The sequence below is a fragment of the Miniopterus natalensis genome, chromosome 10 (assembly GCF_054644295.1).
Source record: "Miniopterus natalensis isolate mMinNat1 chromosome 10, mMinNat1.hap1, whole genome shotgun sequence".
NCBI classification, from domain to species: domain Eukaryota; kingdom Metazoa; phylum Chordata; class Mammalia; order Chiroptera; family Miniopteridae; genus Miniopterus; species Miniopterus natalensis.
Window position 1 is genome coordinate 22,386,855 of NC_142090.1, and position 15,378 is coordinate 22,402,232.

The 15,378-nt window shown below is 36.5% G+C and overlaps 1 protein-coding gene across 1 annotated transcript in view; it reads right to left on the reverse strand.

Annotated features, from left to right (window-relative positions):
* Positions 1-15,378, reverse strand: part of PTPRZ1 (protein tyrosine phosphatase receptor type Z1) — a 45,419-nt gene continuing 30,041 nt past the window's right edge. The window contains exons 4-11 of the mRNA XM_087821335.1: positions 14,436-14,582; positions 11,661-11,754; positions 9,097-9,170; positions 8,209-8,337; positions 7,194-7,340; positions 3,515-3,657; positions 2,559-2,694; positions 1-945 (exon numbers count right to left, since the gene is read on the reverse strand). Coding sequence (XP_087677461.1) covers positions 805-945; positions 2,559-2,694; positions 3,515-3,657; positions 7,194-7,340; positions 8,209-8,337; positions 9,097-9,170; positions 11,661-11,754; positions 14,436-14,582 — 1,011 coding nt within the window. The 3' untranslated portion in view covers positions 1-804. The remainder of the gene's footprint in view (positions 946-2,558; positions 2,695-3,514; positions 3,658-7,193; positions 7,341-8,208; positions 8,338-9,096; positions 9,171-11,660; positions 11,755-14,435; positions 14,583-15,378) is intronic.

Sequence of the window (15,378 nt, forward strand, 5' to 3'; positions counted from 1 at the left end):
TAAGTTGATGGCAATATTTATATTTATTTTTGCAATGCCTTGGATAGACCATTTAAACAATGTTGGGTAAAGTGTTATTTTCATAAAAACATCTTTCAAAACAAATGTATTTCTATTTTCCATAAAAGTTAAAATTACATGCTAAAACAGAGTTAATTACTGAGATAACACAAAACAATATCAGGAGACTTATAGAGCAAGACCAGAAAATGAGCTATATCATTAAACTAAACAATTACACAGAACTAGAAAACTGACTCAGTAGTAAAATATAAAAATCTACAATTATAAATATAAATTTGGTCCATGGAGACACTAGAACAGTATTTACAGTAAGTATCAGATTATTTCTTACTTTAGTTGAATACTGCAGTTGTAAAATATTGAATATCATAGGGAACAGAGTATTTTATTTACAGTCTACTGTATTAAAAGTTATATTTCCAGCGACCTGATGATCGCTACAAATACAGCTAAAAATTTGACACTAAAACAAACATGTTTTTTGTAGTTGAGAATTCCTAATATCTATAAATTGAAAATTTCTGTTAAAATCAATACAAAAAACACCATAATGCCATTCTTAGAAATACTGTAAAATTCAAACATTTTAGTTTAACCACAATAAGTGAATTACAAGAAGTTTTGCAAAAAGGCACACATTGTTAATAATATAAATTTGGCAGCAGAATCCTATGTCATAAAAGTTACTGTCAGGTGATGGGAAAGAAAACAGGTAACATAAAAACCGAACTGATTTTCCAGTCTAATTTTAGATATGGCCTTTCCTCACCCCTCTCTGTGTTAAACTAAAGACTCTAAGCTCTCGGCTATATTTCCATCAGGCAATGCTGCGCCATTGCTGTCCAGAGAGGTGGATGGGTTCTCCTCCTGCCTCGTGCTCACAAGGCTGAGGACTGCTTTATAGAGAAACTGGTACTGCTCCTAGGGAAAGGAGAAGGGAGATTAGACACATGAAGCTCAAGGAAGACATACATTGTAAACAGAAGGAATATTTTTAGTTACACCGGCACTGTTCATGGCTCTGTGCTAGGGGCTCCGTTATACTCAGCAGAGGGACACAATCTACATTACGTCTCCTTCTGATTAAATTTTAAATCGTTTTTTATTAGCCAACATTTGTTGTCCTAGAAAACTGGTCCACATACATTTGCTTATGGTAAACACTCCGTCCTTACTCATTTACTTCATGGAGTCAGAAGGCAATGTGACAGGGTTCTGTCACTGATAAACTTGTGTGTATGCCCTTTGGCACTGGGCACCTGTAACCCACTCACAAATAAGTTATTCATTCTCCTTTCTCCAGTCGTTATGGAAACCATCAGGTTTGTCTATTTATGGGGAGGGCTGACAAAGGATTGCCTGTCAGCTGAGGGACCCACGCACAGTGCAGGCCTTTCCCAAGATCCACTGTTTATCAAGCGTTCTTCACACTCTATCCAGCTGACCGCTCCTGTGCCCTGCTTTGAGCAAAGGTGAGTGAGCATGCGCCCTGCTGTGGTCCCAGAGTGGAGACACACAGAAGAACAAAGTAGTTTTTCTCTTAGAGATGTCAGTTTGGTTGGTGGAGGAAAGGGGAAGGCAGCTGCAGAGAATGTGAGTTGGGGGACTAACATCAAAGCAAAAAATCACTAGGACAAAATGTGAACTGGTGCCTCATTAAGGCGTTCACGAAATGGGTGGAAGTTCAACCTCTGGAAAGCAATTTCATACAGGACAAGCTTGATACAACTCAACTGATGTGAATGAGACACTTAATAGGGGGCGCCTCTGAGGTGCAGGTGTGCATAGGTTACCTTGCCTTCGGTCAACGTGTTTGGGCTGTAGCTCTAAAGATGGACCTTTTATAAGTTCCTTATACATGCACAGACCAGGGAGCTGAAGGTGAGCCTATACTTCTACATCCACATAAGCTTCTCCCATTGGGCAACTTGAACTAAGTTCCCTATCATCTTTTCAGCCCATATTTCTACAATAATAAAAACTTCCAAATTATTTTCAGTGTCGAGACTAACTTCTCCAGATATACTATATCTCTGTTTTGATTATCTGAGTCTCTCTTTCTTTTGAAAAGTACCCATGAATTATCCATTTGTTAACTTCGGAAATTAAATTTCATTTGAGAAAAACGTAAAAACTTCAACAGTTTAAGACTTTGAGTTCTGTCTTCTGATGGTTCTCTGAGCTAGGCAGAACTTGAACTCTGGAAAAATAACTATTTATTTTGTTGGATAAGTTAGAGTCATTAGTGCTTCTATTGAGGATATTTTGCAGAATTACTATAAGTCTTGCAAAAAGGAACACATGTGATTTAAAATTTTTATCCATCAATTTTCTGGAAGATAAAATTTAAATGTTTATTATTAATAGTTCCAGTTATATGGATTGTGGACAGAATAACTTGTAATTCAGGTTGAAAACTACATGGTAATGCTATCAGTCAATGTGACCTTTTTGATATAGGATAAAATGATTCAACAACCTCTAGGAAGTAAGTAGTAACAGTGACAAGTTTGCTTCATTGCTTTATTACTTACAATGTCGGCAAAGACTCCTGGCCTCATCAAATTAATCATCTTGGCTACCTGGTAGACATCCATGGAATTTTCTTTTTCTAGTTGGTGCATAAGGGTTGTCAGAGCACAGAAAGTTCCTGCTGTCACTCCTCCATGCCTTGAAGCAAAGGGAAGGGACAAAGACTCCATTCAGCTGCATCAGACTTTCACATTTGGAACTTAAGGAAGTATGTACCCTTGACAACTTTGCCATAAGAACACTGAAATTTCTAATAAATTGCCTCTCTTTATTGTGCATAAAACTATGGCTTATGGTTTATAGAACACTCACAAATGCTCATGATATTAGTTATGGGACACTTTATAGAAGATTAAGATCTGCTTATAATAGGAGCTGGCAATAAATCAGGTGTTATATAATGTACATTACAACACACACACACACACTATATATATATATATAGTGTGTGTGTGTGTGTGTGTATATATATATATATACACACACATACACATCATATAATTCCAGGACACCCATGCTTTATTTGTTTATAACAGGAACCTGGAAAGATCTACTGGATAAAGATTTCTCTTTCTGGTAGATAAAAAATATATCAATTTCACTCCTATCCTAACAAGTAAATGGCTGAGAAGTGTCTCTGATTAGCACCTGTACAAATTCAAATGCTAAAACTGAACCATTACACAAATGGTTCTCAGCATTCATTATAAGAGGACATTCTTGTGCTCATGCACACATCTCCTGCCTTGAACAGGAGCTCCAAGAGAAGGGAAAACAAGCAAACAAAAAGTAAACAAAAATCAACACTCCATGTTAACCTTGTCCATAAGAAGCAGATAATCGACCTGGACTGAATCACCACATTGACCTAAAGCATCAGGTGAGTACAAAGACAACAGAAATATGCATACACCTAGAGGATGCTAAGGCCTCAACTGGTTTAAAGTGTGGAACTTACTCATCGTGAACGATCATGGGCCCATCCCTGCTGGCAGCTTCTTCTTTGATAATACTTAGAAGTTCAAAAGTTTTACTAATAGGGCTATCTGGGTTTGGCCATTTGGGACACTGAAAATGTCTCACTTCAAGTACATAATCATCCTATAAGAACAAAGAAAAAATCATGTGTTTAAAATAATCATATTGGTTACTGAGTAGAATAATTGAAGAAAATCAGGATTATAGGCAGGTGATAAAAGCAAATGACACACATGAGTGAGCAGCAGTAGTGTTAGCCTGTCCTTCACAGAGAGAAGAAATTGCTGTGAGGCCACATTCATCATGTAGAACTTTATCTCTTTTTGTATTCTAACAATAAATCTTACTTTCGGGATTATCATGCCAATCAAACCATGAATGTATGCAACAAAAGATGTGTCCGTGATGCTAAATTTAAACTTACAAAAAGAAATCTTCAGTGTCAAAATTTATTTTTAAAATAACATAGACGTTTTCCAACAGCAGCATTACTCAAGTTTAACTAAGTGAAGAAGGAGACTGCAGGACACAGAGGAGAAGACGCTGGCAAGGAGGGTGGAGCTCTAGGTTCCAATCCTGTCCCAGTTTTGATTCTTGCTTAAGTGACCAACCAGCCTGTGTGACTTTAAATCCCTTAAACTTCTGACCTCCAGGCTCCTGAAGTGTAGTCAATCAAATGCTACATTTAAAAACAAGCAGCAGAACTTAAATTTTACATGGAAGTGCAAAAGTCCAAAATAGCCAAGATACTACTGAAGAAGAAAATCAATATAGGAGATTATCTCATTAGATATCAAAAAGTCTGATATCCTGTAAGAATGAACAAGACCCTATAGTTTTGGCAGAGGTGTCAACAAAGAGACCAATGGAATACATAGAGATCCCAGAAACAAGCCCAAATGTATACCATAGAAATCTTGTTTAAGACCTAACTGGTATTGCTGATCAGTAAGGATGCTGGGACAATGGTTATCCACATGGAAAATAAGGAAATTGGAACCCTGCACCACAAAACATAATACAAAATGTCCATTCCAGGTGGAGCTATAAAACATTTAGTAAAAAAGGTAAAAAGCTGACTTTTCCAGGTAAAAAGGGGATTTTTTTAAGAGACACCAGATGATTTCCTTATAAAAGTGGGAAAGAAAAAGTGTAATAAATTTGCATGGATTAAACATTAAAACTTTTATTCACCAAGGAAATCACAAAGAAAAAAGTCAAATCACAAACAGGAAAGAAGATATTTGCAACATGTACAGTTGACAGAGGATTAGTGTTAGGAGTATAAAAGGGCCTCCAATAAATTAATAAGAAAATGGTATATAATGTAATAGAATAATGGGCAAAAATCATGGGCCGCAAATCCATAAAAGAAGATGTAAAGATATTGAACTTCATTTGCAACTAGAGAAGTGCAAATTAAAGCAACATGAGATTCCATATCATTCTCATCACAACACTGGTGAGGAGGTGGGGATTCCGAATGATTCAAACACTCCTGATGGGCAGGTGGACTGGAAGAACCACTCTGGAGAACAGTTGGCATTATTTAATAAAGTTACAGAAAGTTGAAGATGCTCATGCTAATGACCCAGAGGAGGAATTCCCAGACACACCCAAGAGAAAAATTTTGCATATGTTGAAAAATATTCATAGCTGTATTATTTGCAATAGCAAAACAAAACAACAAAACAAAGCAAACAAACACAAACAAGTAATAACGCAAATGTAGAATGAAAAAAGTACATTCATAAACTGGAATGCTAAACAGCAGAATTAAATGAATTGGAACTATACTTAATTCCATGGGTACATCTCAGAAGCAGCATGATGAAGAAAAGTGAAAAAACTGAAAAATACACATAATATAATTTATTTGAAGTTCAAAAACATTAGAAACTAAAGAGCACGGTGTTAAGGAATACAAAGACAAAAGGTAAAATTAGAAAATAAAACAAAAGAGCGATAAACACGGCTTTAGGAAGTGGCTGCCTCAGCAGGGTGGAAGGACAGAATGGGATGGGGGCTCCTGAGGGACTTCACAGGCAAAGGTGGTTCTTTTCCTTGAACTCATTGATAGTATCATTTTACACCTTGTAAATATTTTATAAAGATTCTTTTTAATCTATTCAATATTAATAATTAATAATATTCATATAATGAATAAATAAGTAAAAGCCCCCAGAGCTTAATTTTAGTAGTTTACTCCAAACCTCCTGGACACCAAAACAAACCCTGGTCTCTACAGTATAAACCTTCACCCCTCTACCAACCTCAAATCCTGTGATTTTTTGTGTGTGTATGTGTATGGGGGGAAAGTGCACATAAATGTTTGAAGTTATGATATTGCCTACTTCAGTCTTTCCCTCTTTTACCATTAGTTTAGAAATACTTCCCATCCCTATGCTATACTCCTGGGTGATCAAGGTGTCAGCAACAGCTGATTTATGATCAGGAGACATACTGAATTGAGGTCAACCATGAATGTTTATTTTCTGCATATACCAGGAGAAAAATGGGCTGATTACCCAAGGCCAAGCTAGATATTAGACATGATCAGTAATGAGGATAATGGGTATGACAAGAAAATGGGTATCTAATGATTATTACTCTCATAATACATTTTTTATGGGAGGGCATGAGACACTACAGATCTGAAGGGGTGATTCTGAAGTGTTTAGGGAAATGTTACAGGTGGATATTAGCATGAAATGTTAAGAGCTCTCAGGGATCTTAGTATTCTTTTGGTATCTGCCCCTCATTTTACAAATAAGGAATATAAGTCACTCTCTCATGGCCACATTGGCCATCAGTGAGACTGGAATCCACCTATTTTTTGTTTGTTTGATCAAGTGGGATGCTATTTCATTGCAATGCTTATATTATTAATTATTTGCATTATCAAATGTATATGTCTTGGTCATTCATATATTCTGAAGAACAGTGAATCTTCTTATATACCATATATGGTTTACCAGTTTCAGAATTAAGGTATTGTAAAGTGAAACAATTAAACCATCTAAAACTTGATTTTTGATCATGAAGGTACTCTGGACCTCACATTCCTTACACATCATTCCTAGTATTTTTTAGTATTTTAGTACAGCTATACAACAAATTAATGTACTGTAGTGTAATTATGTAAATATTGACAAATAATTTAGAGTAATACCTTATAGATAATCAAGAGTTTAGGAAAACAATTCTAGTTCATTGTACTGCATATTTTCAAAGCACTTTACCCATCAACTCATACATTCCTGAAGAGCAATGAGTTAGTTTAGAAGGTAACATGTTTTCCATTTTACTTAGGAGAATCCAAGGTAAGCACTTGCCTTAACACATGAGAATAAGGATTGATTTTTTTTTACTGTGTTAACTTTCAACTTAAGTTCTATCAGCAACCGTTCTGAAGTAAAAGAGAAACCTTTGATTTCCTGTGTGTGTAGAAGTCAGGAACCCTGTCATTTAGTGCTTATTAATTATTTAATGATTCTATAAGATTTTAAAAGTGAAAGTGATGAGTAAAGTAAAATTTATTATTTAGGTAACCTGTCTTACCAGTTTCCTTCTTTTTATTGCTAGAAAAGATCCTTCAATGAGTATATATTTAACATGTGCTTAAGATGAAAAGTTTGTCATTTAAATTATATTCATACCTGTGTAGCTTCTAAGATAAAATCTTGAATTAAAAGCTTTTCTTCATTAGACAGACATTTGTGTTCTTCAGCCATAAGAGTGACCTTAAAGCTTTCACAATTTATAGGCTCATCTTTATTTGGCCAATAAACAAATTCATCTTCTGCCTGGAGGATTAAAAACCAAAGGAAACACTAGATTTTAATAAAACGTTTAATTAAGCAGGCTGTGAAGTGAACTGGTTGTCATAAAAAATTCAACACAATTTTTCCTTTGAATTGCAAAATTTCGCCTTCAAATTTTGTATCTTAAACCAGATTGATCTGCAGAATAAAACTTAAGAACCCAAACTATTGCTTTGTTATTTTTCTTTCTTAGTCTATCAATAACAAAGATTAATTGTTGTTTCTATAATTGATAAGTGAGTAGATAAATGTCAAGTGATTTTAAGAGCTCAGTAATTTACAGCATCATTTGGAATGGTCAGCATAACTTTAAGGACAAAAAATGAATCTCGAGGTATATACGCAAAGACTAATTAAAATATTAATTTGTTTTTATTTTGGGGGTTCTCCAAATACATATGAGTACTAGCATAGGGCACCCATGATTTTCTGATACTAAAAAAAGTCCTTCTGATATCAGGAGTTCATTTTATTCCAAATTGGTCTTCTATGCATCTCCTTAAACTGAGGGAATCTCCAAATATCTTACCAAGTTTTATAAAAAAAAAAAAAAAAAAAAAGGAAGCATATGGACTGACTTCATCAAAGATTGAGATTGTAACTTTCTTAGACTGTGTCACAAAATACTTACATTTAAGTTATTTTTAACCCACCCTTATTTAAAACTGTCATTCAACAATTTCAGACCTGATTGCATAACCAAGCCAGGCCCAATAACAGTCAAGGTGCAACTCTAATGACAATAGTTTATTAGTTGAAAACATTATTTGTTTGTTTACTGGACTTCTGGCTGTTGGTACCTGATATTTCTCCCTTAAGGATAGTACTGAAAGTGTCCTGAGGGCCTTACCATGTTTTGACCATCAGGAAGCATAACCACCAGCTGGGCATTATGATCCCATATCATCCTCCAGAAATCCTTGATGGTGTGGAGAAGGGGATGCTGTGTGATGATAAATTCATTGCTCTGGTAATAACCCTACAAAATCAAAGAGAAGGTAGACAGAATCTTGACATATGACTTTAAATATCCAGAAAACATTTATAAGCATTGTATGGCAGTCTTTATCTCAGATTGTGTTTATAAATAATAATGTGATTACTTTAGTCAATGTTTAGGGGGTACTTCTATATACCAGGTATAGCACTAAGCATTTTATTCCCCTTAAGTTGATTGATTATTCCTCCCAGCAGTACTATGGGATAGAAAATATGATCCCCATTTTACAGATGATTAAACATATGCTTAGAAGTTAAGTGCTGTGCTCAAGTTTACACAGCTATCAGCTCTAGGAGCAGACTTATCAAAATGACTTATGAACCATATCTCCTATACTCTATAGGGTGGAAATCTAGAGGAGAGTTTATGTTTCTCACTTTCCACATGTCCCAGTGCAGAGTGCCAAATTTCACACCTCTGGTAACAGGGCACCTTTGGTGTTCAGAGGCCCTCTCTTTGATGGGTGAGCATATGCTTTGTGTCTATTCATCAACCCTGAATGGTGTTTGCTTCTTGCATCTGCTTATTTGCAGGCTTCCCCAGTCCCAGCATACATAAAAGCATTGAGGAATGCTGTTGTCTGTTGCCACTGTGGGTGGCAGACCTGCCCTCATCACCCTGACTCTCGTCCACCAGTGCTGCCCATGTCCACAGTTACTGCTTCAGGCAGCTCACTCTGGTTTTGGGTCTGGTGACACAAACTGGCAGGCAGTCTCCCCAGTGACTTCTCTAACTTACCATGATGTAGGAGGCATTGATGTAGTCTGTGCCTTCCCCACTAAGGGATGAAATGCCAACCCGTGATCTTTCCACTGCAACACAGAACATTCATGGTAAACAACCATACGTACAGTGCTATACCTCCCCCTCCACCCTCAAAGTGCAAAACGCAGCTACATTTCTCAAGCTGCATGTCTGTGACCTTTAAGCTCATTTTACTATGTATTTTGCAGTTTATTAATTTATTATTATTATTTAAATTTACCTTTATTGTTGAAAGTATTACAGATATCCCCCCTTTTTTTCCACATTGATCCCTTCCACCCCACATCCACCCCCCGAACCCCAGAGGCCTTCACCACACTATTGTCTGTGTCCATGAGTCATGCATTTAAGTTCTTTGATTAATCTTTCCCCCCTACCCCTCCACCATTGCCTTCCCCCTGAGATTTATCAGTCTTCTCCATGCTTCCACGTCTCTGGACCTATTTTGTTCTTCAGCCTATTTTATTTATTAGATTCCACATATGACTGGGATCACATAAAACTGAATCGGGAAGAATCAGAAAATGTGAATAAGCTAATAACAACTGATGAAATTGAAGCAGTAACAAAAAAATTCCCAGCAAACAAAAGCCCTGGGCCAGATGGCTTCATAGGGGAGCTTTCTAATTCTTTAACTTGTAGGGTTAGATAGTTTACTAAAATTTTTTCTTGCTTTTTGAGGTAGGCCTGTAGTGCTATGTACTTCCCTCTTAGGACTGCTTTCACTGCGCCCCATAGATTTGGGGTCGTTGTGCGTTCATTTTCATTTGTTTCCAGGAAGGTTTTGATTTCTTTCTTGATCTTACTGGTAATCCATCCATTGTTTAATAAAGTTATTTAGTCTCCATGTGTTTGAATGTTTTTGAGTGTTTTTACTGTAGTTGATTTCTAATTTCATGCCATTGTGATCTGAGATGCTTGATAAGATTTCAATCCTTTTTAACTTGCAGAGACGTGTTTTGTGTCCTAATGTGGTCTATCTTTGAGAATGACTCATGTGCACTTGAGAGGAATATATATTCTACCGCTTTGGGGTGAAATGTTCTGTAAATATCAGATTAATCCATCTGATCTAGTGTGCCATTTACAGTCACTCTTTTTGTGTTGACTTTTTGTCTGAAAGATCTATCCAATGAAGTCAGGGGGGTGTTAAAGTCCACTACTATGATTGTATGGCTGTTGATCTCTCCCTTAAAGTCCTTAAGGTTATTATTGATAGGTCCTTATTTACTGCCATTTTAATTTGTTATACCTATGTTTCTCTCTCTATTTCTTATTATTACAGCAGTCCCTTTAACATTTCTTGCAATGCTTCTATTTCTACTTTTAATTACAGCAACCCCTTTAACATTTCCTGCAATGTTGGTTTGGTGGTGATAAACTCCTTTAATCTTTTTTTTGTCTGTGAAGCTCTTTATTTCACCATCTATTTTGAATGATAGCCTTGCTGGATAGAGTAGTCTTGGTTTCAGATCCTTGTTTTGCATTACCTTGAATACTTCATGCCATTCCCTTCTGGCCTGTAGAGTTTCTGTTGAGAAGTCAGCTGAGAGCCTTATGGGAGCTCCTTTGTAAGTAACAGATTGCTTTCTCTTGCTGCCTTTAATATTCTCTCTTTGTCTTGAATTCTTGGCATTTTAATTATGATGTGTCTGGGTGTGGGCCTCTTTGTATTCTTCTTGCTTGGGACTCTGTGCTTCTGAACTTGTGTGACTTTTTCCTTCACCAAGTTAGGGAAGTTTTCTTCCATTACTTCTTCAAACAGGTTCTTTAATCCTTGCTTCCTTTCAACATCTTCTGGCACACCTATGATGCAAATATTGCTACATTTCATGTTGTCCCATAGCTCCCTTAGACTGTCCTGTTTTTTAATTGTTTTTTTCTTTTTGGATCTCTGATTGAGTGGTTTTTTCTACTCTGTCTTCTAATTTGCTGATCCAATACTCAGTTTCCTCTAATCTGCTGTTTTTTCCTTCCAATATATTCTTTATTTCTGCTATGTCATTCTTCATTTCTGACTAGTCATTTTTCATAGTTTCCAGATCTTTTTTCATGCTGTTGAGCATCCTTACAATCAGTATTCTGAACTTTATATCTGACAGATTGCTTATCTCCATTTCATTTAGCTCTTTTTCTGGAGACTTCTCTTGTTCTTTCATTTGGGGCTTTTTTTCTTTCTCCCCATTTTGGCTGCCCATTTGGGTTTGTTTCTGTGTATTAAGTAGGCCTGCTAGGACTCTCAGTCTTTTTGGAAGATCTCTGGTGCAGCCAGTGTCAGACACTGTTTGTGACTTGCCTTGAGTATCCTGTTTGGAGCTATCAATAACCTATGGCTTGAGGTTCTCTGGTGAGGCTGGTTGTGTATTTTGAGACTTCAGGGTTTGAGAGTCCTTTTTAAAAGTTACATTATCCAGCATAATTAGAAAAATATGAATATATTGCTTTGTTCTAAATGTACAAATATTGTTAAATTACTTATAAGGCTCCTATTATAAAAGAAAAAACACTCTTTGTTTTCAAGATTCAACATAGCCTACCAGGAATGATGGAAGAAGTTCTGTTCTTTTCCCTGTTGCATTGCTTTAGGGCTGTAGAATAGTCACTCTGCTGTATATTTGATTGACTCAGGAGCTGAGAATGGGAATCAAGGAAACATACAGATTATTTCATTAAAGTCACTCAAATACACACACACACATACACACAGCCCAACAAAGGTAAGATATTGAATATAAATAAATATCTGACTTTTTTTCAAGAATTCCTTGAACTAAACCTTGTTTTAGGGAGCTCCATGGCACACCTGTGTTTTATGTCAGGAAAGCTAGAAGAAGCAGAGAACACTTACTTCTTAGTTTGACTTTCAGCACTGGAGAGATTTTGCCCATGGCTTCCTCTATGGGTGTGGACTATCAATTTCTTCTATTTAAATGTGGGACAGTTGGGCGATAAACTGCATGTTGTGTATGTGTGTGTGTGTGTATGTGTGTATGTATATAGATATTGGTTGAATTTTATTCATTCTTTTAGTACTCCTATTACATGAATAATCTACTTGCTATTTATCTATTTCCCAATCACTGAATGATCAGGTTATTTTCAATGTTTTGCTATGTCAAACGTTGTAGCAATGAATATCCCTTCTATATTTTTGAATGTGCACACATGTGTTTTTATAGAGAAATAGGAGTCATCAGTGTTTAAGCTGTGGCCGTCTGATATATGAAAAATGCTGTATCATGCTTTTGATTTGCATTTTATTAATTACTGTGAGATGGAGAATTTTAGTGTTCACCAGCCATTTAGATTTCTTCTTTGAGGACTGCCTTTTCATATGTCTACTTCCCTGTCATTTATTGATTTGTAGGGGGTTTTGATAATCTTAAGTGTAAATCTATAGTCTGTTTTAAAAAGTTGCAAATATCTTTGTTCTCTTTAATCACTTATTTACATCCAATTTATTAAGATTTCCCTTAAGATTTTTGTAAATTATGATTTTATTTAAAAATTTGTTCTCTACCCTGAATCCCTTGGAAGGTATTTCCCCATAATAGTTATAATACTTTGCTTTCTCCTTGAGGTACTTAAAACCCATCCTGAATAATTTTAGTGTTTGCGGTGTGGTAAAGACCTAATTTTACTTGTTTCCACACAGAAATTGTCCCAATATTATTTATTGACTAGTTCATCCTTTCCTTACAAGGATTTGCAATGTCAAATCAATCACATAACAATCTCCACACATTCATGGTTCCTCTGGCTTGTCTGTTTTTAAATATTATTATATCTGCATAATAAGCCTTCCACGTGCAGTATGATAAATTTCTATTACTCATTTTTCAGTATTCTGTGGATGTTTTTGGTCCTTTACTCTATATTAATTTTAAAATCAGTATCAAACACAAAAGCCTCACATATAATAGGTGTCTGATAAATACTTGTTGAATAAATAGACATGCAATTTATTTCAAAGAAAATTTTCTACAGATAAACTTGAATGAATACCTTTTCTTATATGACAATATATATACACAGAGAGACATACAGCACCCCTCTACATTTCCTAGTTATGATTTTAACAGGAAACAGAATCAAATATCTCTCTTTTTTATTGGATTCTGACATCATAATCGATATTTTCCATTTTGATCCTGGTTATCCAATGGAAGCCATGTCAATTCTTTTATGTAATTGTGTAGGGGGTAAATCACATTTAAATGAGAATTCTGTTGAAATAGGAAATGCATATGTATTTTTTAATTTAGGGGAAAGCTATCCTAACAACCTACTGTTAACATTATATATTTCCTTATCATCTGCTTCTGGAAGCCACACTGTGTACTTTTTCTATCCTTAAGCATTCCTTTATGACTCAGATGTGAAACATTTGTTTTCCTTACAGCAGGTTCTAAGTTCAGCATTCACCCCTAGTCTTTCTCTCACTCCTCCAAAGTGCAAAAGATGCTAAGATGGCAAAACGTCAGAGACAATTCATAATGCTAACATTTTTTATGCTATAGGCTGGGGAGAAGAAAGAAAACTAAAACCAAGGCTTGTTAACTACGTCTCCTAGTTTCTCCCAATGTCTTCTGAATTCTTCCCAGATAGTCCCTCTTCAGAACTTGGCTGTTTCTCTAGGAATCCTGGGAAGTCAGAGGCATGTACAGGAATAATGTGGATGTCTCGACTCTGCAAATGCCTCGACCCAGATGACAGGCCTGGTAACATCTGCTTTCTGATTCTTTGCTGACTGATTTCTGGAAGTCAGAGAGCTGGTTTGTAGAAAGAATAATATTGAACAAAAAAAACCCAGGCTCTCCTCACTAGTGCACTGCCTCGTGACAGGGTGAGTGGGAGAAACGGGTTGAAGAAGCTATTGTTGTGGTGTGGCCTATTCAGCTTCAGGGGCTTCGAGTGAGGCAGACTTTTTCCAAAGAGCAGCACGAACAGCCTGAGCTATAGCACTCACAGCTGAGTGGTCTGGCTTTTTCAAAGTAAGAAGAGCACTTGTACGGTCTGTATTATGAATTCTGTCTGTTCATTCTGTTAGGCTCGGTGCCCTCCTTTCCCAGACCAAGTCTGCATTTATAAAAGTTAGTCTAGGGTTTCTGAGAACTTTTTCTTCTCACCACTCAAAATTAAGGTTCTCCTTGAAATGTACCACGTGGCTGTGTTGCCTGTTGTAAAGAACAATACAAGCCACTGTGCCAACAGCTCTCTCAACCCATCCCCATGGCCTTGTCGACTCAAATGAGAAGAGGCAGGCACATTCAATTCTGGGTGACTCCCAGGACACTTCTGAGACGACTCACCTTGAATTGTTTCTCGAGCTTTGTTTTGCCTGTCGGTCCAGGAATGAGGAGCGCATTGACATAGGCGTGAATATGACTATCTGGCACCTCAGTCTCCTTACTAAGTATCGCCTCAACCAGCGCATCATGAATGAAGACATACTGTTCCTGGCAAAGCAGTGACAGTAAAGAATATTACTTCAGGTTTTCCTTATGTGCATCTAGGTATAAAAGCAGTACCTTCTATTGGCAGACAGAAAGAGTTTTACTAAGGGTGGGGAGACACCCACAAAAGATTGCTTCTCAGGCTGGCAGGAAGTCAGGTGGAGGAAAAGAGGTAGGCGAGACAGAATATAGCTCTTCTCATCCCTCACCTCTTTATTTCTTGGGAACTGACATTTGTGGGAAGGAAGCAGGAAGACTTTGGGAGGCAAAGAAATGCCTTTTCTCTGCTTTTCCTTCAACCCGAGGCCCACTTCTCCATTTTGCACGAGGACTCCCAGGACATCTATACCTCTGATGGGCCTTCTCCTCTGCCCATTCTAGTTCTCCTTTAAGCCAGTCATATGTAATTTAGTGTAACTATTTATTCAGTTTTTAATAGTTATCTTCTCTTTTATAAATAGGATTCTTCTCTCTAGTCTTATTGACTAGAATGTCATTTCCTTCATGAAACAAAATTTGGTTTGCTTTTAAACCAGTCGTGTTTCCAATGACTTTCAAGCTGCCATCAATAATTTTCAGTTTACACTCATTTTTATTAAACGTAACGAAAACAAATATAGATAGCCAACTTTTCCTGCATCATAGATGTGTAAAGAATATGGGCCTAAAAAAGGATAGAATTGGGGCATAATTTATACTTTTTAAATATGAAAATGAATCCATTCACTCACTATGTGCAGGAAAAACTTGAGGATTTTGCTAGCAGAAATGGGTGTTGATTGATGCACTTACCCATTTT